The 25,409-nt window shown below is 44.4% G+C and overlaps 1 protein-coding gene across 5 annotated transcripts in view; it reads left to right on the top strand.

Moving 5' to 3' along the window:
* nrp1a (neuropilin 1a) overlaps positions 1–25,409 on the top strand; it is a 202,508-nt gene that overhangs the window by 95,891 nt on the left and 81,208 nt on the right. For all 5 annotated transcript variants that reach the window (XM_080212130.1, XM_080212146.1, XM_080212155.1 and 2 more), the window contains exons 6-7: positions 8,734–8,889; positions 19,800–19,966. In XM_080212130.1, coding sequence (XP_080068256.1) covers positions 8,734–8,889; positions 19,800–19,966 — 323 coding nt within the window. The remainder of the gene's footprint in view (positions 1–8,733; positions 8,890–19,799; positions 19,967–25,409) is intronic.

Genomic DNA, 25,409 nt, shown 5'->3' with positions numbered 1-25,409 from the left:
CAGCTGATTTGCATTATTTTAATAGTTACCAGTAGAACTGCTTGACAGTTTGCATTGTACTGCCTTGGAACCACTTCCTGTGTGAAAACATGCCCAGGAGTAAAAATTTCTGAAAAAAAAAATGTTGAAGCTTTTTGTCTTTCACTCACCAGGACACTTCGCAAGAATAGCAATATAAGGGGAAAACAACAATTTATACTGCATGGAAGGTGAATGTTGATTGATTGGCATAGATTCCAATCAGCATTCTGTTTTTATGCAATATTAATTGTTGTTTTTTTTCTTTATACTGCTATTCTTGTGCAGCGTCCTGGTGAGTACAAGATGAAAAGCTTTGACATGCCCCTTGTTTCAGCAATACTCCAATGACTATAAGTAAAGATTTCTTTGTTTGGGAATTAGTCTAAAGGCAGAATAAAGTTTGGATAGTGAATGCCAATGGGCTCGAAATTCTTGGGGTAGGGTAAGGGCCAACAGGGGTAGGGGGTAGGTTGGTAGGTTTCAGGAGCTTGGAGCTGAGTGTAAATCTGCATAGTTTCCTCTGAGAAATGCCAAATGTTGGGGGAGGGTTGTGTTCTCCGGAGCTGTTCCTGGACTATCCCAGAATTCCGCACAGGGGACAGATTTTAGGTCAAGCAGATTCCTTACCTGTCGAAACCAAACATCAAATGCAATTTCTAAAAGCTCCAATGAGAGTATCAATTAATTCCAAGCGGAAATATTAATCATAATTCAGGAAATTGAAGAAATGTCACCATCCTTCTTTTGTTCTGAAAAAAACCTCATCTTCTATCCACTGTTCGAATCTCCCTCTGGACATTCGCGACAGGCACCGCCATCACACCTTTAGAGGCAAGGAAGGATGGCATGGTGGCACAATGGTTAGCACTGCTGCCAGGGGTTAGCATCAGCGACCTGGGTTCAATTCTGACCTCGAGTCACTGTGTGTATGGAGTCTGCCTGCTCTCCCTGTGTCTGCATGGGATTCCTCTGGGTGGTCTGGTTTCCTCCCACAGTCTGAAGATGTGCAGGTTAGGTGGATTGACCGTGCTAAATTGCTCCTTAGTGTTAGGGAGACTCGCTAGGGGAAAACATGAGATTTTGGGGATGGGGCCTGGATGGGATTGTTGTTGGCGCAGAGTCAATAGGCCAAATGGGTTCCTTCCACACTATAGGATTCTATGACACCCATGGTCACTAGGCAAGGGTACTAACTGTTCCAGAACCAAAGTGGGTAAATGCAGATAGGATACAAATAACCCATGATCTAACCGAGTGATGGAACAGGTTCGAGGATTTGAATGGCGCACTCTTGTCCTCATGTTCCTAAGATAATGACCGAGCCCTCGGGATTTGTAACAGCATCAATAGCCCGATAAGTCTAGTTGGAATATCCACCGACTGTGCGCTCTCAGCAGTTGCAGGGCCAGTGAGTTGATGTTGGCAATTATAGGCTGGATTTATGCAGCCATTGCTATCGCCAGCGCAAAGGGGATTGGAACAAACCCTCTTGTTGCCTTTTCTTTCTATATTCTCTTCTTGCAGAAGGCAGCTTCCTGGGTAATAAAAAACGTAGATGCATATTTTATGGGCCACTCCTGGTACAGAACCCTCTCTGGGGCTTACATCATTACATATGTCTAATTGCGCTGACACTTATTGCAGGGGATAGCTTCCTCGGTAATGCTTTCAAATCCACATCTTTTATAGTGGATTCCTAATTTATCGTTCCTGGGACTGGTTTATGGAACCCCTGAGGGACCCCCGAGGAGTGCCTGAGACACATGAGCCGGGAGCTGCGTTGGTGTCTTAGATTGACACCATGCACCGTCTGACAGTGGGTTAAGGCTGTCACTCCTAATTGCAGTCTCTTATCTTGATAATACAGGGCATATTACCCAACACGTGTAGGAATTAAAACCAGGTCTGCTGTCTGCGCTGACGCTCGAGGCAATTGAAGGAGCGCAGGACGAGATGTACGATCTGCAGTAAGGCCATTGTAGCCCTGAGTGAATGTCACCCGCAACCCCCCCCGCCTGCCATTTCCTCCAAACTCTCCTGAAGGAAGCGATTCATGCTGCGTTTAGTTCTATAGGTCCCACGCATCGCCTGATAGCCTGCCTAAGCAACTATTACTTGCATGTGAACTTGACGTGTCACTGTAACAGGCATCACAACCAATTTATCCAGAATCAGCCTCTTTAAATATCACTGAAAACAGTACTTCCTGGAATTAAGTGTAACCAGGAATTCACAAATGTACCATTAATGAAACAAAAACTGAACCAAGCAAAAAGTCGATGCATGTGTGAGCATTGAGTCCTATTCTGTGGCCTATTATGACAGAACCTGTGAAGATAAAGCTCTCAGTAATGGGTTTAATATATTGGTCTCAACAATGGCTCTGTTCATCAGCCGGAAGGTCAGTGGGGGTCGCCTTGGGGGCAGGATGGGGATGTGTTCTGGGGAAGCTCTGCTCCTGTCATTTCTCTGGGGGATTTCAGACAACTGTGTGCCCACCAACTGATGAATTGCTTGGCATCGGGGAGCCTGTCTCCTTCAGATCAAAGATCCCGCCCCCAAGAACAGTTGGCCAGTTGGAGGGCTGGCAGCTCTTCAGTTCCAGCAGCAGCGCCACTGGGAGTGGTGGCCACTGCTACTACTGCACCCAACCTGGCAACAATAGTGGAGGCAGGCCACTGCCTAGAGGTCAGCATGTGGGGCTCACCAGGACCTGTCGAGTGGATCCCGGCAAGGATAGGGTAGTGTCTTTGTTGAGGACAGGAGGGCATCTCTCTGAGGGGAGCAGCTGGGGGAAAGAGGCCATCCCGGTCACGAGAGGGTCACTCGCTACATTGCAGGTTGCCCGATCAGAATGGAGCACATGAGGAGGCAGCCATCTTTTCCATGGTGACTTCCATTAAAGGTAGAAGCGCATTAATTGGCCTCTGGGTGGAAAGGCCATCTCTTCCCCACCCTTGACTGATTCGAGGAGGTGTCAGGAAGGTTATGGTGTTTCACCCCTTGCCTTTCCTCTCAATTCACTTCCCAGACTGCATCCAAGGTTGGAATTAAATTTTGTCCATTATGTCAGGCTATGTCTGTAGCTACAGCAGGCAGATAAATTCCTGCTGCCTAGTATAAGAAATATAAGTACTTGAGTTAGAAACCCTACAGTGCAGAAGGAAGCCCTTTGGCCCATCGAGTTTGCACCGACAACAATCCCAGCTTGGCCCTATCCCCATAACCCCACATTATTTATCCGACTAATCCCTCTAACCTATGCGTCCCAGGACGCTAAGGGACAATTTAGCATGGTCAATGCAACTAACCAACACATCTTTGGATGGTGGGAGGAAACCAGAGCACCTGGAGGAAACCCACGCACACATGGGGAGAACATGCAAACTCCATACAGAGTGTGACCTAAGCCGGGAATCAAACCCAGGTCTCTGAAGCTGTGAGGCAGCATTGCTGACTGCTGTGCCACCGTGCTGCCGACAGTTAGAAAACGACAGCCATCGAACTAAAGCCCCAGTGTTTCATTCATCGCTCTGTCATCACTTCAGACACTTGCATATTAACTCCATTTATTCCTTGGTCCTGTTTGTTTCACCCTCTCTGTAAGCTGCCTTGGAATGTTTTTTTTATGTTAAAGGCATTTCTTGAAACACTTTGCTCTCCTGCAGTTGTACAACAATGACTGCACTAAGATATGCAAAGGAGCAGCAATGAATAGGTTTCATTGGCAGTCACCAAGGGATCCTGGGATTGTATCTTCTCACATAAAGCTAGAGGGTTAGAAAATTTTAATATGATTCACATTCTTAGTTGTATATGAGAATATTGTGATTGAGGAGAAATTAAAAAGAAATATAGGGTACCAAATGACTAATTGATGCAAATAAGCTGATAATAAGAATCATCCCAATCAGCAGAACCTCAGAAAAGCAAGATAAGCAGTGCTATTTTAATATGGAAAGAAATCTGATGATTATGGTAATATCTTCAGCCCAATGCACAGTCTTACAATAGAAGTTGCAGACAATCAATGCTATGTATTGCCTGAAGAAATCTTGTTAGATGTAGCCCAAGAGTGTAATAAAAGCAAATAGTTACGACTTACACTCTGCTAGTAGTGGTGTAGGATTTCCCCACAGGCTGCTGCTATAACCTCAAATGTATAATAATGCCAGGAGTAGCTGGTTACTGGTTAGTCTAGCAGTTCTCCCGTCAATGTTCTCCTGGTGTTGTTTACAGAACTGCTGCTTTTTTAGCAGCTGCGGGATAGGAATCTTATTTTTCCGACAAGGTCTTGACAATGAAAACAAGATGGCATTCATCACAACCAGGATCTGGCCCTCACCGCATTGTGTGCGATGTCTTACCCGTGCTACCGTGCGTACGTAGCATTGCACAGCAAAGGGAAACCGCGGTGTGTTTTAAAGGAAAAATGCCATTCAAGCAACCAAGTTGGCAGCTAATAAACTGGTTAAATATTAAAGGGGTTGTGGGTGGGGAGGGTGGGAGATGTTGACTTTGTGAGATGGTGTGACATGGTTGGTGGCAAATCATCAGCCAGTTTTTCTTCATACTGACTTTGAATCCTTTAGTGAGCTGTTTTAGCCCTTTTGAAAATAAATCGTGATTCCAAATCAACCTGTTGGACTTTAACCTGGTGTTGTGAGACTCCTACCATGCCCACCCCTGTCCAGTGCTGGCATCGCCACGTCAAAATAAATGGGGGTTAACCACTATTAAAATACTGGGGGAAGGAATGTCATAGGAACACGCTAAGTGATCACGTGCTAGTTTTTACAAACATCAGTTTATATGCTTCACTGTTTCTGCTGTGGTATTTACCACCTGCTTAGAATGCGTAAGGCCAATTTAGGGCAGCAATGTGTGCACAATCTTACACATTATCATTCCTCGTCACTGTCTGGCTCACCCTCAGTCACTCAACATGCTTTAGGGAGAAATGAATCAACGCATACCCACGCACACACCCTGGGTTTACTTAATGAGCCCCCTAACCCGAGCAAGACATTACAATGACCTTCATTTAAAAACTGAATGCCACCAAGGAATCTTTAATCTAAATCCTTTTTACTGGTTAAAGGAGGAGGGAAGGATTAGAATTCAAAGAGATTGTAAAAGTGTTTTAATAAACTTTCAGGCTTTTCAAGCAGAACAGTACGTGACCAGAACGATTGGTGTTTGTTTTTTCTGCAGCTCTGAATCTCCAAGGCAGCTTTGTTGTTTGGAGCTTTTCTCTGGCAGCCTTCAGCTCTGATGTGACATGGCTTCTCTTGGGTCTTAAAAGTCGCCCGCGTCATGTGTACTGATGCTGCCCTTTCCGACGCGGTTTACACTTTATAACCCTGCAGGTCAGGAAGAATTCTCCAAAAGTGCCCGAGCCTTTTAGTCTCCCTCTTTATAGCAGACAAAACAAAAAGAATAGTTTAGTCATCTTTGTATCCATGCTACCAACTGGAAAATCATAGTCCGTGAAACAGCATCCACAAATATATTGCATTGGGGTTTACGTGTCAGAGAGTTCAATGCTTCTGCTCTTTCTCACTTCTCATTCCTGACACAGTTCATATCTCTGCAATTCTGGGAGGAGTTCTGGAAATAAATGATTATTTCCAGGGTGTTTATTTCTCCTGGCCCTTATGTTGTTAGTTATTTTCTTCCTGCCCACAACTCTTGTTTTCCTCCTCTTGCTGTCCCCCCTGGTTTCTGACTTTAAGGAGGTAGGGTGTGTGGTGGGAGGGGGAGAGTAGCTGGGGTGGTGGACTAATGGGGAGGTGATATGCTCGCAGACTTCTGTCAACATGCCTCTGAACAGTCTGCTGAGGTGAACGTTCGAGAGGCCCTGGACTTTGCTGCTTTCTCTGAGGGCATGTGTCTTGTCTCAGCTCAGTCGCTCCCCATTAATGACCAGACAGGTCGTTGACTGAGGGAACTTGAACCTAAACTCTTATCCTGTGGTGCCATTGGTACACTGCACTATCTCCAGCCAGAGGTCTTGCCTGTGCTCTCACTGTGTAAAGGTCAAATAGGGTTAATTCTTTTGGAGCTTCTCCCGCTCCACTATAATAACTTCAGTGGAAACCTTCATTATAAATGCCAAAATGAGAGGATCCTTGAGCAAATTCCTGGCAGAAGACGCATTGTACAATCTTCTCCTCTAAGTTATTACTTCCCATTATTTCAAAACTCTGCAACCTCCTTACTATTCTTGCTTTGCTTTCTCTCCTGCAACCTATAATCTTTGAAAAGACAGACCTGGTATCAGCTCCAAATATTTCTTTGTACTCTTTCCCTCTTTTCAACTGTTGTGTTAATGGATCTAGGAGACTTTATCTCAGCTTTACTCAATATCAAATATACCTTCTGACGTTTATATCCACCCCCTTGAGGCTATTTTGGACACTTCAATTCTTCATCTTAGATGATAAAACCGCAAGACTGGAACAGAATATTATTCTATTAAGAGTCATTGCAAAAAGACTGCACAGGTTGGAGTTTTCCTTCTCTCCAGAAAGGCAATGATTGAAGGGTGACATGATAGAGTTCTCTAAGATTATGAAAATATTTGATGGAATATATATAGAGAGAGATGTTTCCAGTCGTGGATAAAATGGGAATAATGGACCTTGAGGATTGTCATTAATAAATCCAGTAAGGAATTCTGGAGAAACTTCTTTACCCACATAGTGGTTTATACAAATGTATGAGCAAGGAGCACGCGGGTGGCATGGTGGCACAATGGTTAGCACCGCTGCCTCGCAGTACGAGAGACCTGGGTTCGACTCCTGGCAGTGTGAAGTTTGCACATTCCCCCCGTGGCTGCGTGGGTTTCCTCTGGGTGCTCCCACAGTCCAAAGATATGCGGGTTAGGTGGATTGGCAATACTAAATTGCCCCTAAGTGTTAGGGGGACTAGCTAGGGTAAATGCATAAGATTATGCGGATAGGACTTGGATGGGATTGTGATTGGTGCAAACTCGACGAGCTGAATGGCCTCCTTCTGCACTGTAGGATTGTATGATAATTGGCCATTTAATAAGTTCAACTGATCTGATCGCAACCTCAAATCTGCATCCTGCCTACCCTCAATAACTTATCATCCCACCCTCCTGACTTGCCAAGAATCTTTTAAACATTTCCCCTCTCGCTTTCAACCTACGCCGTCGAGTTGTTGACTCTTCGACCCTGGGAAAAAGACTCTGACTATCCACTCTACCCAAGCCTGTCATAATTTTGTGAACCTCTATCAGGTCCCTCCCCCCTCCTTCAACTATTCAAAGACTCGGCTTCTACCACGTTTTCAGGAAGAGTTCCAAAGACTCACAACCCTCGGAGTGAAAACATTTTGCCTCGTCTCCATTTTAATAGGCGGCACGGTGGCACAGTGGTGAGCGTTGCAGCTTGCCAATGCTAGGGACGCGGGTTCCATTCCAGTCTTGGCTGACTAGCTGTGTGGAGTTTGTAGGTTCTCCCTGCATCCGTGTGGCTTTCGTCCGGGTGCTCCAATTTCCTCCCACGGTCCAAAGATATGTAGCTTTGATGGATTGGCCAGACTAAGTTGTTCCTCATTGTGTCCTGTGAGGTTAGGGGGGGGTTCGCAGGGGGTTATGGGGTGGGGGGAGGGGGGGGTAGGATGCTCTGTCAGAGATTTGGTGCAGACTCAATGGGCCAGATGGCCTTTTCTGCGCTGTGGGGATTCTGTGATGAAGTGGGCAACCGTTTGTTTTTAAACAGTGAAAATAGAATGTGTTACTACATGGAATAGTTGAGATGAATAGCATAAATGTGTTCAAAATGAAGCTAGATAAGCATGAGGGAAACAAGAATAGGATAATGTGCTGATGGGGTTAGAGAAGGGTGAGGGGAAATGGATTTGTAAAACACTGACCTGGAAGTTCAGTCATTGGGTATGTTTGAGGTAGAGATAGATAGACTTCTGGTCGCCACACTACCGGAAGGATGTTGATGCATTGGAAAGGGTGCAGAAGAGATTTACCAGGATGTTGCCTGGTTTGGAGGACATGGACCAAGAAGAAAGGTTGAACAAACTTGGATTATTTTCATTGGAGCGTCGGAGGATGAGGGGGGAACCTGATAGAGGTTTACAAAGTTATGGCAGGCTTGGATAGTGTGGATAGTCAGAGTCTCTTTCCTGGGTTGATGGGTCAATTACTTGGGGGCATAGGTTGAACGTGAGAGGGGGAAAGTTTAGAAGAGATGTAAGGGGCAGGTTTTACACACAAAGGGTGGTAAATGCCTGGAACAGACTGCCAGAGGAGGTGGTGGAAGCAGACATCTGGGTAGATACGTGAATAGGCAGGGAATAGAGGGATATGGGCCGCGTAGAGACAAGAAAATATTAGAGAGGCATCTGTGTCGACACAGATTTGGTAGACCAAAAGACCTGTTCCTGTGCTGTACTGTTCTTTTTAATAATAACGTAACGGGTAATGAGGACAGCATGTATAAAAAGCATTGAAGTGTCTGATCAGCCACGATCATACTGAATGATGGAGCAGGCTTGATGGGCTGAATGGCCTACTCCCATCCCTGTGAGATAAAGATTGTTAACCATGCAAATGAATGTTGTTGTTGCATGCATAATGCTGCCACTGTCCACCCACCCAACAAAGGAAGCTCGCATTTAGAATCTGAATACGGATTTATCCTGGTGTTTTTTCTCCCTCTATTTCAGTTGGTCTTCACGTTGGACGTTTCTGTGGTCCGTACGCTCCTGAACGCATCCGATCAATCACCGGCATTCTGTCCCTGACGCTGCACACTGACACTGCCATCGCTAGGGATGGCTTCTCGGCAAACTATTCCATTATCCAGAAGAATTCCTTAGAAAGTAAGTATGAATGACTTGATTAACATACACCATTTGGGTGGTTTGAGTCAGAAGATGTCACTCTCTCGATGCGTTGAATTCTATTGACAAGGAAGTGCTCCTGTGATGTTGATTCTGGGAGATGTACATACACCCACGTTCAGCAACATTTTTCACAGAGAAAACTAAGCTGTATGTTATCAGAAACATAGAAGGAAAGGTGAAATAAAATGCAATAGCTTTTCTAAACTTTTAGTTAGCACTTCCAATATAGGAACGTAACTTCATATGCATCACAGGAGCGTCATTACAGTGACGCCTTTCTGTGCTGGAAATAACTCTTCGTCCTGAATTTTCACTCCTTCAGAATCAGGAGGTTTTTCGGTTCCGCAAACACAACCCATAAGAAAGGGCCCCAGAAGTTGGAATTTCTGTTCCAGGGTGCCGGGATTCCCTGCAGAGTTGGACTGGGCAGAAAGGCTGTCTCAGAGCATTGGCACTTTAATTAATAAAATAAAAAACAGCCCTCACTTCCCACACACCCCGTGCACACTCCCTGTATCCTCCATGTTAACCAATGCCTCTTTCAGCCCCCATATGCTCCATGCGAACCTAACTTCCTGTATCCACCCCCCATGAACTCCCACACCCCTCATGCCAACCTATGCCTGTACCCACCCCCGTAGATCTCCATAGGTCCCAGTGCCACGTATGCCCAGTTACTTACCCACATGGCCGCTATTATCCATATGTATCTCGACCCACATATGGCCCCTCATACTCCCATGCCACCCCAGGTCTCCCACCCTTCTTCACAGCTCTTTCTAGCCCATATGCCAACTTAGTGCCAACCCCTACTCCTCCCTAACCACCTTTTGGCCTTACCCCCTCCATGCCAATTCACTCCCTCATATCCACAATGGGCAAACCTCAGGAGCCATGCTGACATAAAAGAAAATTGTTGATTGATGATGTCACTATTTAAACCAAACACACTTACTAATTAAAAAAACATACAATACGTTGAAGTTACTGCAGTTAATATCTTTTAAAACTGAATATTTCACTTAAGGATCTAATCTCAGCAAACATTTCAATTCAACAACAACCTCAAGCTGTCAAGTCAAGCTTCTCATTTAGCGTGCACCCCACTGTGATAATGTGAGGTTGTAAAATCAGTCATGCAGCACAAATCCTATAATGATAATCCTTAGTCTTATGTCAACAAATTAAATTAGCAAGCACCAATTTTTAAAAATTCCACACATTTGTAAAAACAATAAAGCCCAGCAGAGTTGAATTCTTTGATAGCCCCAATGACCTTTAACAGTTATTTGACAGTTTAACAGGTCCTTGACAGCTTTGATAGCTTCAGTAAATAAATGCACTCACATTCATGTCTACAACTGTAAATCCCAACGGTCACCTGACCTGTCCCAAAAGGTATGTTACTTCTCCCAAAGGGAAGCAAGGGGCAGCTGACCTTCCCCAAAGGTATATAGGAACATAAGAAATAGGAGCAGGAGTAGGCCATCTAACCCTTCGAGCCTGCCCTGCCATTCAATAAGATCATGGCTGACCTGAAGTGGATCAGTTCCACTTTCCCGCTTTCTCCCCCTAACCCTTAATTCCCCTGTCTATCAGAAACCTATTTACCTGTGACTTAAATATATTTAGCGAGGTAGCCTCCACCACTTCAACGGGCAGAGAATTCCAGAGATTCACCACCCTTTGAGTGAAGAAGTTCCTCCTCAACTCTGATCTAAACTGCCCCACCTTTATCTTGAGGCTGTGCCCTCTAGTCCTGCTATCCTTTCTGAGCGGGAAGAATCTCTCTACCTCTACCCTATCCATCCCCTTCATTATCTTATACGTCTCTATAAGATCCCCCCCTCATCCTTCTAAACTCCAATGAGTACAGACCTAGTCTATTTAATCTCTCCTCATAGGCTAACCCCCTCATCTCCGGTATCAGCTTAGTGAACCTCCTCTGCACTCCCTCCAAGGCCAAAATATCCTTCTGCAAATGTGGCAACCAAAACTGCACACACTACTCCAGCTGCGGCCTCACCAGTACCCTGTACAGTTGCAGCAAGACCTCCCTGCTTTTATATTCTATCCCCCTCTATTCCATTCGCCTTCTTGATCACCTGCTGCATCCGCAGACTGGGTTTTTGCGATTCAATATCCCAAGGACTACCTCACTTCTCCAAAAGGTACCCTAACTATCCAAATGAATCCAAAAGGTTCAGAATAATTGGTCATCCATCTCATGCACTACTTGTAGGAGTTTACTTCTTCCTACCAGGTCTAATCTGCACACGACAGATTTTAGACCCCCGACCTCACCAAAATCATACAAGTGAAGGTAACCACTGATTTGTATGAGTAGTTGCCTTTGTGCAAATTAAAACATACCTCCAATACACCCCTTCCCATTAAAATAGTGGAGGCCATGTTTAAGGGGCAGACATCAGGATCTGGGCCTTTGCCTCTCTGTCTGCATGAAAATTCAGGCCTATGGCTCTGTGAATCTAATTTGATACTAAGCCAATGAAAGTGATATTCGAACAGATGGACAGAAGCTTGGTCAAAGAGGCAGCTTTTAAGGAAGATCTTAAAGGAGAACAGGGAGGTGGAGAGATCGAGAGACTTAGGAAGGATTCAATGCTAGGGACAACCTTAACCCCGCTCTTGGAAACCAAGTGGACATCTTGTGGATGTTTTTGAGTTTCTGTGTTACATGGGAAGGTGTGTGTGTATACAATATACATAATATGAAGAGAGGGAGGTTTTTTACTGTATTTTACACCATTGTATATAGGGTTTATCAACGCAAGAGCAATTGTGGATATTTAATTTCAGAGAATTTGAGTCCACCATGATGTGGAAGCACATGGTAGACATCAGGTAACTTGTCCTTGTGTTTTGTGTGTATGGTACTGTAAGAGGGAATTTGCAATTATAGAACATTGTATGGACCATGCAAAGTGATTAAGAGCCAATAAATTAGTTTTAAAGACCGTGGGTGGGATTTTCTGCCCACCACCCCCCCCCCCCCACCCCCCCGACCCCCACCCCCACATGATGTGTTTTGCAACAGCAGAGGCGGCCCAATTGGCTAACAGCAGAATCTTCTGGTCCCGCCACTCTTAACAGGGTTTCCCAGTGTTTGCACCCTCCACAGCTTGGGGACGATGGGGGCACATGGTCACTGTTGGTGGGATCAGTATCCCACCCTAGTATCCAGTCCACTTTCAGAAGAAGAGTTGTATTAGAGTTGAAGCGTTAACTCTGTTTCCCTCTTCACCGATACTGTCAGGCCTGCTTAGCTTTTCCAACACTTGCTGTTTTTGTTCCAGTCATACAGGAAGGCATTGCAGTTAATTAGCAAGAAGTAGACTTCTACAAGTAGCGCATGAGATGGATGACCAATTATTCCATTTCTGCTGCTGTCCACTGAGGGAGAAATGTTAACCTGATTTCCTGCAATTAAATCTTTTTGCATCTCCCCGAACATGCAGTCGGGGCCTCAATTTAAGATCTCATCTGCAAGATACCGATTCTGGCAACTTAGCATTGACTTGGCAATGCACCTTGGGTATTTTTTTTTCAGTCCACTTAAAGGAACTCTCTGAGGGTGATCTGTTGTGATTGCATTGACATTTATGACAATGGTCATGGCTCATTTGGGCAGTACTGTAACTGTCTGCATTCCTGGCCTTCATCAGGCTGCTTTCCATCCAGTGTCCCTGGGGAGATTTGACAAAAAGCCTCTTAATGCAGGCCAGATTCAGCTTAGGCCGGAATTCAAAGTCAAATTTTCAGATTCTGACAGCGTTAATTATGAGTTTTATTGAACAAAAATTAAAGTGAAAGCTTTTAGCACCGTCGACCAGGAAGTAGTCCTGACTGCTGGCGACACAATGGATCATGTCGAAATGACAGAAATGGTGCAAATTGTATAAGCAGCCGTTTCTGATGTGCAAGTCGAAATGTCTGACAATTATATACTGCTGGGCCTGACAGTTTAAATGTGTACCTGGGGCAGTGTCATTCTCAATATTGTTAAAAGGGTTCCAATGTAACACCACGCAGAGGATTTAAACATTTATCCTTTAATTCTTTCTGTTTGATTTCTCTGATGCTTCTCTGATCAGAACAAAGAGCGTTGCTGGTTATTTTATTGCATGAGGCTACCAAGCACCATCAACGCCATCTGTTTCTGCCGTTCTGCTGGTCTCTGTGAAACGCTTTTCACGTCTCAGTGTAGGGAAAGGTGCAGAAAGAACTACTGATGATTGGCAAGGCAACCAGGAAAGAATGTTTCTGGGGAGCTATAACATTAACAGCTAAAAAGACTGGGAGACTCAAAACCGGTATTACTGCTGACAATATTGAGTGTCCGGTATTACTGCTGACAATACTGTGTGCCCGGTATTACTGCTGACAATATTGTGTGCCCAGTATTACTGCTGACAATATTGTGTGCCCGGTATTACTGCTGACAATATTGTGTGCCCGGTATTACTGCTGACAATATTGTGTGCCCGGTATTACTGCTGACAATATTGTGTGCCCGGTATTACTGCTGACAATATTGTGTGCCCGGTATTACTGTTGACAATACTGTGTGCCCGGTATTACTGCTGACAATACTGTGTGCCCGGTATTACTGCTGACAATACTGTGTGCCCGGTATTACTGCTGACAATACTGTGTGCCCGGTATTACTGCTGACAATACTGTGTGCCCGGTATTACTGCTGACAATATTGCGTGCCCGGTATTACTGCTGACAATATTGCGTGCCCGGTATTACTGCTGACAATACTGTGTGCCCGGTATTACTGCTGACAATACTGTGTGCCCGGTATTACTGCTGACAATACTGTGTGCCCGGTATTACTGCTGACAATATTGCGTGCCCGGTATTACTGCTGACAATATTGCGTGCCCGGTATTACTGCTGACAATATTGCGTGCCCGGTATTACTGCTGACAATACTGTGTGCCCGGTATTACTGCTGACAATACTGTGTGCCCGGTATTACTGCTGACAATATTGTGTGCCCAGTATTACTGCTGACAATATTGTGTGCCCAGTATTACTGCTGACAATATTGTGTGCCCAGTATTACTGCTGACAATATTGTGTGCCCGGTATTACTGCTGACAATATTGTGTGCCCAGTATTACTGCTGACAATATTGTGTGCCCAGTATTACTGCTGACAATATTGTGTGCCCAGTATTACTGCTGACAATACTGTGTGCCCAGTATTACTGCTGACAATACTGTGTGCCCGGTATTACTGCTGACAATATTGTGTGCCCGGTATTACTGCTGACAACATTGTGTGCCCGGTATTACTGATGACAACATTGTGTGCCCGGTATTACTGCTGACAGTACTGTGTGCCCGGTATTACTGATGACAGTACTGTGTGTCCGGTATTACTGCCGACAACATTGTGTGCCCAGTATTACTGCTGACAATACTGTGTGTTTGGTATTACTGCTGATAATATTATGTGTCTGGTATGACTGCTGACAATACTGAGTGTCCGGTATTACTGCTGACAATACTGTGTGTGCACCAAGTTCGCCATTTCAAGCCTCAGTATCCCTTTTCTGTGGAAATGCTATCACTTCCACAGATAATCTCAGAAACACTAAGGCACACACTAATTTCTAAACAAAGCTTTGAGATGTATGTGAAGAAAAGAGTGTTTCCCCTTTTCCATCACTTCAGTCGACATTTGGGCCTTATTTCTAATTCCTCAGGACAATATTACCTTACTTCTGAAAGGATTAAGTAGTGTTGAAAGGAAAATAACCTTTCAGTTGGTTAATGTAGAACTGAACCCAGTAGGAATGTGGCTTTAGTCTCCAGAATGTGATGGCTGCAGGCGCTGGAAAAATTCAGCAAGCCTGGCAAAATCTGTGGAGAGAGAAACAGAAACTAGAATTCTCCAGCTGTTCATGTCAGCGGGATGTTCTGGTCTCTCCCAGGGTCCATCCTCACCACGGGTTTCCTGACGGTGTGGGGTGAAATCAATGCAAAATCCCATTGACAGTGGCTGGACCAGAAAACCTCGCCAACATAGAACATAGAACATTACAGCGCAGAACAGGCCCTTCGGCCCACGATGTTGCGCCGACCAATTAAAAAAGCAATGACCCTCTAACCTAAACCAAACCCTTTCCATCCATAAACCTATCCACGGATCTCTTAAACACCCCCAAACTAGGCGCATTTACAACTGCAGCAGGCAGGGCATTCCAGTCCCTCACCACCCTCTGGGTAAAGAACCTACCCCTGACATCCGTCCTATATCTACCACCGCTTAATTTAAAGCTATGCCCCCTCGTGCTGGCTTTCTCCATCCGAGGAAAAAGGCTATCACTGTCCACCCTATCTAAACCTCTAATCATCTTATATGTTTCAATAAGATCCCCTCTTAGCCGCCTTCTTTCTAACGAAAACAACCCCAAATCCCTCAGTCTCCCCTCATAGGACCTCCCCTCCATACCAGGAAACATCCTGGTAAACCTTCTCTGCACCCTCTCCAAAGCCTCCACATCCTTCCTATAATGTGGGGACCAGAACTGCACACAATACTCCAAGTGCGGAAGCACCAGAGTTGTGTACAGTTGCAACATGACGCTGCGACTCCTAAATTCAATCCCCCTACCAATAAACGCCAAGACACCGTATGCCTTCCTAACAACCTTATCTACTTGATTCCCAACTTTCAGGGATCTATGTACGCATACACCTAGATCCCTCTGTCCATCAACACGATCCCTCTGTTCATCAACAGTGCGGTGAATGACGTACTGCCTCCCACTGTGAGAAACACTCCACAGGGAGACCAAAGGACCCCGTCCCCTTTGCCCCGCAGAGTTAACACTTCGTAGAATCGTACAATGTGGAAAAGACCTGTTGGACCATCGAATCTGCAGCGACAATATCTACCACTAAAGATACGCTAATCCCATTTTCTCGCACTTGTCCCATTTCCTTGAATATTATGACATTTAAAGAGCTCATCCAAAATAGAGTCATTGGGTGGGATTTCCCGGCTCCACTCACTGCAAGTCCGGAAATTCCCACCCGAGGTCAGCGGACCTCTGCATGGTCTTGTTCCGCCAGTTACGATTCCTGTGGCAGGCGCGGTGGGAAAATTCCACCCACAGAGTCTAAGTTGGAGACATGAATTGATGCCCTTTTGCCAGAACACCATGTTGACCGACCTCAGTCGGGTCAGGAACATTTGTGCTGCAGTGGCTTCTATAAGTCCCTCAGCTAAGGAATGGAAAGTCACCCAAAGTTCCTGCTATCCAGAATGCTAATAGCTTCAACTTGGATTGCAGTTTTAACCCAATGAAACATCCCAAGGCACTTCACAAGGAGCATAATCGATTCAAAAGTAAATACAGGTCCCAGAGGAATGGCCATTTGGGCAAAAGCTTGGTCAAAAAGTGAAGCCTTAGGGAAGCATCTTAAAAGAGGAGAGCGGGGTGGAGAGGCGGACAAGTTTAAGGCGGTTTTGTTTAATTAATTCATGGGATATGGCTGCCACTGGTTGGCCAGGTTTTATTGCCCAATCCTCGTGTCTCTGGAATCACATGGAGGTCAGACCAGGTAAGGATGGCAGATTTCCTTCCCTAAAGGACATTAGTGAGCCAGGTGGGATTTTCCGTCAATGGTTTCATGGTCATCAGTAGATTTTTAATTCCAAATTTTTTTTATTGAATTAAGATTCCACCATCTGCCATGGCGGGATTCAAACCCAGGCCCCCAGAATATTAGCTGAGTTTCTGGATTAATTGTCTACAAGTAATACCACTAGGCCATTGCCTTACCAGAGCTTAGGACCTCGACAGCTGAAAGTGTAGCTGCTGAAGATAGGATGAAGATAATGGGAGGTGCCCAAAAGACAGATTCTAACATTGATATTTCGCTAGATTGGGAGCCGGTGTGGATCCGCAAGCATAAGAAAGATGGCTTAATAGGATTTGATGTGAATTAGGATATCAACAGAAGAGTTTTATATAAGTTTAAAACTACAAAAAGGTCCAAGAGGTTGAAAGCAGCCACTTGCTGGAAGATGTACATAGGAATGTTAGATGTGAACAAGCTTATCTGTGAATATCCCGATAAGTGAACATTCAAAACCCATTGGCTTGGATCTTGCTCGGAGCTGTTCCCACTCCAACAACTTGACTTTATCAGAAGTCCAGAGGTAGTGGGGAGATGGTAGCATTGTGGTAATGTCACAGAACAGTAATCCAGAGACCCAGGCTAATGTTCTGGGTACAAATCTCAGCACATCAGCTGGTGGAATTTAACCTCAATTAACAATTCTGGAATATAAAACTAGTCTCAATAATGGTGACCGTAAGATTATTGTCAATGGTTGTAAAAACTCATCTGGTTCACTAATGTTCCTTAGGGAAGGAAATCTGCTGTCCTTACCTAGTCTGGCCTACATGTGACTCCAGATCCACAGCAATATGGTTGACTACTAACTACCCTCTGAAATGGCTTAGTAAGTCACTCAGGTCAAGGGCAATTAGGGATGACCAACAAATGCTGGCCTTGTCAGCAATGTTCACACCCATGAAAAGAATGAAACCTTGTTACAGTATCCCAACCAAATTACCATGTGTTCCTGGTGGAGTGGAGGCAGCATTGAAAGATTTGGTGGCCATAAGAACATAAGAAATAGGAGCAGGAGTAGGCCATCTAGCCCTTCGAGCCTGCCCCGCCGTTCAATAAGATCGTGGCTGATCTGAAGTGGATCAGTTCCACTTTCCCACTTTCTCCCCATAACCCTTAATTCCCTTGTCTATCAGAAATCTAACTACCCGTGACTTAAATATATTTAGCGAGGTAGCCTCCACCACTTCAATGGGCAGAGAATTCCAGAGATTCACCACCCTTTGAGGGGAGAAGTTCCTCCTCAACTCCGTTCTAAACCGCACCCCCCCCCACCCCCTCGCTCCCCATCTTGAGGCTGTGCCCTCTAGTCCTGCTATCCTTTCTGAGCGGGAAGAATCTCTCTACCTCTACCCTATCCATCCCCTTCATTATCTTACACATCTCTATAAGATCCCCCCTCATCCTTCTAAACTCCAAGGAGTACAAACCCAGTCTATTTAAACTGGGATTAATCTATTTATTTGCTAGTCTCTGAAGTCAGGAATGGGTGCCAGAAGAAAGTTTGTGGAATTGTACCTGTGCTGAAGTCAGCACAACAGGAGGAGTGGAGAAAACTGAGGGTGGAACATGATAATTCCATTCAAAAACTTGCTTGAGCATTTTCACAAAAAAATCTGAATCGAACAATTGGTTCCCGAGACGAGACCAAACAGAACAGAAGAAGGTGATTCTCCCCATTGTGCCTGTGTCCAGCCTTTGAAAATGATAACCTGTTCGTCCCACTGGAAAACTGCAATGAAACAGTTTGTAACACAGTAGAGCACTATAAGCCTGGCTTCCAAAGGAATAGAATCCATGTCAGATTTTAGAACTTGCTGGTTTTCAGGGGAGAAAAAAATCAGAACATCTTAATTCAGTGAATAGGACACACAGGAAAACCAGCTGATATGACCGCAGCATACATTAGATAATGGTAATAGAGGCATACAAGATGATCAGAGGATTAGATAGGGTGGATAGTGAGAGCCTTTTTCCTTGGATGGTTATGGCTAGCTCGAGGGGATATAGCTTTAAATTGAGGGGTGATAGATATAGGACAGTATAGGTTCTTTACTCAGAGAGTAGTAAGGGCGTGGAATGCCCTTCCTGCAATAGCAGTGGACTCGCCAACATTAAGGGCGTTTAAATTGTCATTGGATAAACATGTGGATGATATTGGAATGGTGTAGTTTAGATGGGCTTTAGATTGGTTTTCACAGGTCAGCGCAACATCAAGGGCCAAAGGGCCTGTACTGCGCTATAATGTTCTATGTTCTATGTTGCTGCTAATACTACTTCACATCTTACATATTGGATTGGATAACTCTTTCATGCCTCCCCAACTTCCCTCCATCAGTGCACCCTGCTTGAAATGAGAAAAGATCAAACAAATTTCAATAATGTTAAAAATACCTTTTTGTTGTAACAGCAATCTATTTGTTTTTTCAATTCATGCAAGATTGCACAGCTCTCTTTAATAGCTCTCTTTGAACTGACTTGGACCAGCTGTAAGAAAGCAAACAATGTCCGCTAAACTAAATCTTGGATAGTAAGTGTAATGTTTGATTTATGCTTCAAAACTCAATACGCAGCACTGTAGCCAGGATAGGCTATTGTGTTGTTCCCAAGAACAATAGGTAGTCATATATTCAACATCATGGGATTCTACAAGAGTCATTAGTCCTTCCTGTGTGAATTCAACTGCCTGTGCCACATCTGCACTGGGTTAGGTGGGGTCAAGGTTCACTGGAATACAGGAAGTCAGGAGCTCAAAGCCAATCAGTACTTGGCCAGTACAGGCAGCACGGTGGCACAGTGGTTGGCATTGCTGCCTCACAGCAACAGGGACCCAGGTTCGATTCCTGGCTTGGGCCACTGTCTGTGTGGAGTCTGTACATTGTCCCCGTATCTGCGTGGGTTTCCCCTGGGTGCTCCTTTCTTCCCACAGTCCAAAAGACGTGCTGGTTAGATGCATCGGCCATGCTAAATTCTCCCTCAGACACTGGAGTGTGGCGACTTGGGGATTCTCACAGTAACTTCATTGCAGTGTTAATGTAAGCCTACGTGTGATACTAATCAAAATACAGACATTGCTGAGCTGAGTTGATTGGGGTCAAGGCTTGCTGCAGCGCGTGGGGAAAAAGCATCCAGTTTTCAGACATTGCCAGTTGTAGGGCATTGGGATTTCAGGTACTCTTACCTGTCTCTGTTTTTCGTAACTAGGCTTTCAGTGTAATGAATCACTTGGCATGGAATCGGGCAAGATTCGCACAGACCAAATTTTGAGTTCCAGCAATTATAATTACAACTGGTCCCCAGAAAGATCAAGACTAAATCACCCAGAAAATGCATGGACACCGTCTACTGACTCCAGCAAGCAATGGATACAGGTAAACATTATGCTGAGATTTCATTTTGCTCACACTGTCATTAGTGAATTGCAGTCATTAAGAAGCCTTGTGGTTGCAAAGACGTTTCAAGTTTCCACTATAGAGTAATATACAAAAATATGCAACACAGAACATCAGTGCGAGAGTCTGGAATAAGAGCACATGGCTACAAGATAAAGAGCCAACCATCTAAAACTGAGGTGCGGAGAAATTTCTTCTTGCAGAGGATGCTGAATCTCAGGAATTCTCTGTCCCAACGGGTAGTGGAGGCTGGACCTAGAAGTATTCAAAGCAGAGATGGCTATATATTTGATAGATTGAGGAATAGAAGGGTATGGGGAAATGGGACAGAAAAGGAGTTGAGGCCGTTAAGAATCAGCCATGATTTTATTGAATGGTGGGCAGGCTTGAAGGACCTGGTGGCCTACTCTTGCTTCTGTGTGTGTTTCTTCAATCTGAACATCAAACAAATCTTCTGAGCTGGTAATTTCCTCCTATAGCAGTCGCAAAACAGGGGCCAATGGAAAATTTCTGATAAAGTTCCCTTTTCAGTCAACCTCCTGACAAAATGCAATATATTTCCACATTGTTACCTGTTCCATGTTTTTTTTAAAAATTTGTTTAACTGGGTAAAATTTGTGTTCATTGTGTTGGGGAATGTGAAGGGCACCTCAAAGTCTGCATCAAACAAACGTGATGGCAAAAAAAAAACTTTTTCACATAGTAAGTGTATAAAATTATGATGGGTATAGATAGAGTGAATGCAAGCAGCCTTTTTCCACTGAGGCTAGGGGAGAAAAAAACTAGAGGACATGGGTTAAGTGTAGAGGGGGAAATGTTTAAAGGGAATATTAGGGAGGCAGTTCTTCACAGAGAGTGGCGAGATTGTGAAATGAGCTGCCAGGTAAAGTGGTAAGTGTGGGCTCACTTTTAACATTTAAGAAAAACTTGGTCAGGTACATGGATGAGAGGGGTGTGGAGGGATATGGTTCAGGTGCAGATCAGTGGGACTAGGCAGAAAAATGGTTCAGCACAGACAAGAAGGGCCTGTTTCTGTGCTGTAATGTTCTATGGTTCTATGATCTAGAACGCTCTGCCTGGAAGTGTGGTGGAGGCAGCTTCCATCGAGGCATTCAAGGGAGCATTAGATGATTACACTTCTTTAATTCATTCATGGGACATGGGTGTCACTGGCTGGCCAGCATTTATTGCCCATCTCTGGATTCTCTTGGAGGGTAGTTGAGAGTCAACCACATTGCTGTGACTCTGGAGTCACATATAGGCCAGATTGGGTAAGGACAACTGATTTCCTTCCCTAAAGAACATTAGTGAACCAGATGGTTTTTTTTCCCAACAATTGACAATGGTTTCATGGTTAACAGTGGATTGTCAATTCCAGATATTTTTTATTGAATTCAAATTCCACCATCTGCTGTGACGGGATTCGAACTCGGGTCCCCAGAACATTAGCTGAATTTCCAGATTAATAGTCTAGCGGTAATATCACTAGGTCATCGCCTCCCCTGAATAGAATCAATGTGTAGGGGATGGGGAAAAGGTGGAGGAATGGTACTAAGTCATGATGCTTGCTTGGAGGGCTGGTGAAGACATGATGGACCAAATGGTCTCCTTCTGCTTCGTAACAATTCTGTGAAGTGCTCCTTGATCAGGTCCTGGTGGCAAAGTCAAAATAAGAACAGAAAATGCTGGAAATATCCAACAGGTCAGGCAGCAACTGTGAAGAGAGAAATAAAGTTGAACCTCTCATCAGAACACACATTGGCCCTCATTTTGACTTCCTTATTCTTACATGGGATGTGGCTGTCACTGGCAAGATCAATGTTAGTTGCCATCCCTAATTGCCCTCGAACTGAGAAGCTTGCTAGCTGATTTCAGAGGGCAGTCAAGAGTCAACCATGATGCTGTGGTTCTCCAATCACATGTAGGCCAGACCAGGTAAAGATGGCAGATTTCCTTCCCATATTGACATGAACCAAATGGGTTTTTAACAGCAATCAATAATAATAAATAAATGGTTACCGTTACTGAGACTAGCTTAATACTGCTGACTTATTCATTGAATTTAGCTGCCAGGGTGGGATTTGAACCCATGCCCCAGAGGATTAGCCCAGGAACCTGGATTACTAGCCCAGTGACATTAAGATCACATCACCATCTCCCCATGACTTTGTGAGGGTCATATTGAATCAGCAGCCCATTTTATTCATTCCCCAATCCCTGGTTAACATCAGTGCTTTCATTTTACCATTTAACATAACTTTGAATCTTATGAAATCACCACACTGATAGATGTAGCCTGCACAGATTTTAAACATCACCATCTTGCATGGCAAACCCTACAGAATTGTTTTGAAGAGGAAACCGACATGGTCAATGCGTAATGCATTGAATGTAGTGTCCGTGAGCTTATTGGGAGCTTCAGACAGGAGATTATTAGGACAGATTAAGGGTGTCAAATAAGGAGGATGACAACAAGTGGAGTTAAAAATGGGTGGGAAGAGAGAATTTAGCAAGAAACAGGCTGTTTGCAGGATCAGTGGTTAAGACAAAAATGCCAACATTCAAAAATCAGATGGGGTAGGTGGGTGTGCAGTTAATGGATCAGATACAAGAACAGGTTGGGTAAATATAAATAGAATTATTGGCTGGTATGAAGGATAAACACTGACACAAACTGTTGGGCCAAATCACGTGTCCGTGTTGTAATGTGAAGTGCAAAATGATATTGATTACAGAACAACACTGATTCGAGAAGGGGGCTATTGGCCCGCATCAAGACAGAGTGAGGAAGACAATGATGTTTTTGCTATGGTATTTTTGAGTGACACCTTTGTAATGAACGGCAGCTGTAATGAGCTTGAGGCGTGAGGTGGATTAACAAGTTTCACTGCTTAGAAGCGAGCGTGATTATATGTACATGACAAGCCACAGTTAGAGGCTGAAATCCTAACAGTTTTTTAAATAAATTGTGCAGTGAAGAGTAATCCAGTGACTGAAGGTAACACAGTACCTTTCTGCTTTTGGTAAAGAAGAGACATTATTTCTGCTGGGGGTTTTCAGTCTGAAAATCTTTCAGTTTGACAGAGAAGAGCTAACGTGTTGCTGGGAAACTTCCAGGTGTCAGTATCACAGTAGAGCGAGGGTGAATTTTCTTACGGAGGAGTTCTTCTGATCATCTGCCATAGCTATGGAGCATAACCATGAAAACTGTCGAAAAATAGTGAAGATCCTGTCAACGCTGAATTTTAGGAGCAGTCAGCAACAGCCTCTCACAAAACCCTCACTGCCATACCAACCACAAGAGTGAATTCATGAAGGCAACAGAAATTGCAAAGACCCTGTCAACGCCATTATCCTGGGCTTTCTCCAGCTCCTGTGATGAGGTTATCTTAGCGAGGTTATGTTAGTGGGTGGCACGGTGCCACAGTGGTTAGCACTGCTGCCTCACGGCACCAGAGACCCGGGTTCGATTCCCGCCTTGGGTCACTGTCCGTGTGCAGTTTACGTGTTCTCCCCATGTCTGTGGGGACAGACCACAGTCCAAGGATGTGCAAGTTAGGTTGATTGGCCATGCTAAATGGACCCTAGTTTCAGGGGGATCAGCAGTGTAAATATGTGGGGTTATGGAAGTAGGGCCTGGGTGGGATTGTGGTTGGTGCAGATTTGATGGGCCGAATGGCCTCCTTCTGCACTGTAGGGATTTTATGATTCTAGCCATTTGGGAGAATCCCTCCACCCCTTGAAAATTCACACCTAACCTGTATGAGCACAATGACCCTTCCATTTTGATTGGACCTATCTTATATTAAGTTGATCTTTCCCTGCACCTTAGCTATGACTGTAACATTACATTCTGCATTCTCTCCTTTCCTTCTGCCCTATATACTCAATGAACAGTATGCTTTGTTAAGCCACAAGAAACAATACTTTTCACTGTATACCAATACGTGTGACAATAATAAATCAAATCAAATACACTGTAGAAAAGGGGCAGGATGTTACGGCCTCGCCCGAGGTCAATGGATGTTTCCATTGTCTGCCCCTCACCCGCTCCGATTCTGTGGTGGGCGAAGTGGTAGAATTCCAGTGACGGTGTCTGCCATCACATTTGTCATTGTAGCCTGGCCTCAGTTGCACTGTAATGATAAAAAAAAAAGATTTGGATCAATTCACAATTTCTGTTGCCCTCGTGAATTCACTCTCGAGATCAGTGTGACACGATGGGTCCACACTGTCTGTGTGGAGTTTGCACATTCTCCCCGTGTCTGCTTGGGTTTCCTCCAGGTGCTTCGGTTTCCTCCCATCGTCCAAAGATGTGTGGGCTAGGTTGATTGGCATTCTAAATTGCCCCTTAGTGTCCTGGGATGCATAGGTTAGAGGGATTGGTGGGTAAATATGTGGGGATATGGGGATAGGGCCTGGGTGGGATTGTGGTTGGTGCAGACTCGATGGGCCTAATGGCCTCTTTCTGCACTGTAGGATTCTATGATTCTCTAATGGCAGTGAGGTTTTCTGGGAGGCTGTTGCGACTGCTCCAAAAACTCAGCCTCTTCTGAATCTTCCCACTGGGGTAGACAGTAGCCCCTTAAATCACTGTTTTGGCATTAGAAACAGTGCAGTTATCAGAATTATTCCCTCTCTGTGAATATATTGATCATTGTTTTAAACCGTGCCAACGAATTTCACAGAGAGAAACAAATGCATTCTTACTCAAAAGTATTGCAAAGACGGAAGGTTGGTAATAGCTGTAATGTCACAGTCAGGACTAATCCCCAGAACAAATCAGCTGTCAGGGGTAAGAGATCCCACATCTGTTTTTAGTTTCAGGTCTAATTCTGCTTTTTGTATTGACTTTATAATTTAAAACACCATTATCATTAATCCTTAACTGGAGGCCCAAGGAAAGGTAAACATGAAATTCATTACTGAATTATTCTATATTGATTCTGATTTGAGGCCATTTTTGACATGCCAGAGGATTAGCATTTCATTACAATCAGCCACTTATTCAGTGTTTTGTAAAATTAACTTTTTACTTTGTTAAGTCTTTTCCCATTATTAATACGTTCAAGGCATGCGATGGTGAACCACATCCTTCCATCCATGTCATGTTGGGAGACCATCTTTGTGGAAAAACTTTTCGACAACACTTTTTCAAATTTGTTAAAAACACATAGATAATCATAGAATGGTCACAGCACAGAAGGAGGCCATTCAACTTGTTGTATCTGTACTAGCTCCCTGTCCCCATAAACCCTACTCTTTTTTTAATATCATTCAGTACTTGTCCAATACACTCTTGGAAGCCACAGTTGAATCTGCCTTTGTCACTCTCTCAGGGACTGCATTCCAGATCCTAACCATAGTCACAGGGCGGGATTTTACAGCCTCGCTCCTGCAAGATCGTAAAATCCTGCCCATG

Source organism: Carcharhinus amblyrhynchos, chromosome 2 (genome assembly GCF_965287045.1).
Source record: "Carcharhinus amblyrhynchos chromosome 2, sCarAmb.v2.hapA, whole genome shotgun sequence".
Classification (NCBI taxonomy): Eukaryota; Metazoa; Chordata; class Chondrichthyes; order Carcharhiniformes; family Carcharhinidae; genus Carcharhinus; species Carcharhinus amblyrhynchos.
The sequence above is the reverse complement of the archived record's forward strand: the minus strand, read 5'-3'. Positions and strand labels throughout refer to the sequence as shown.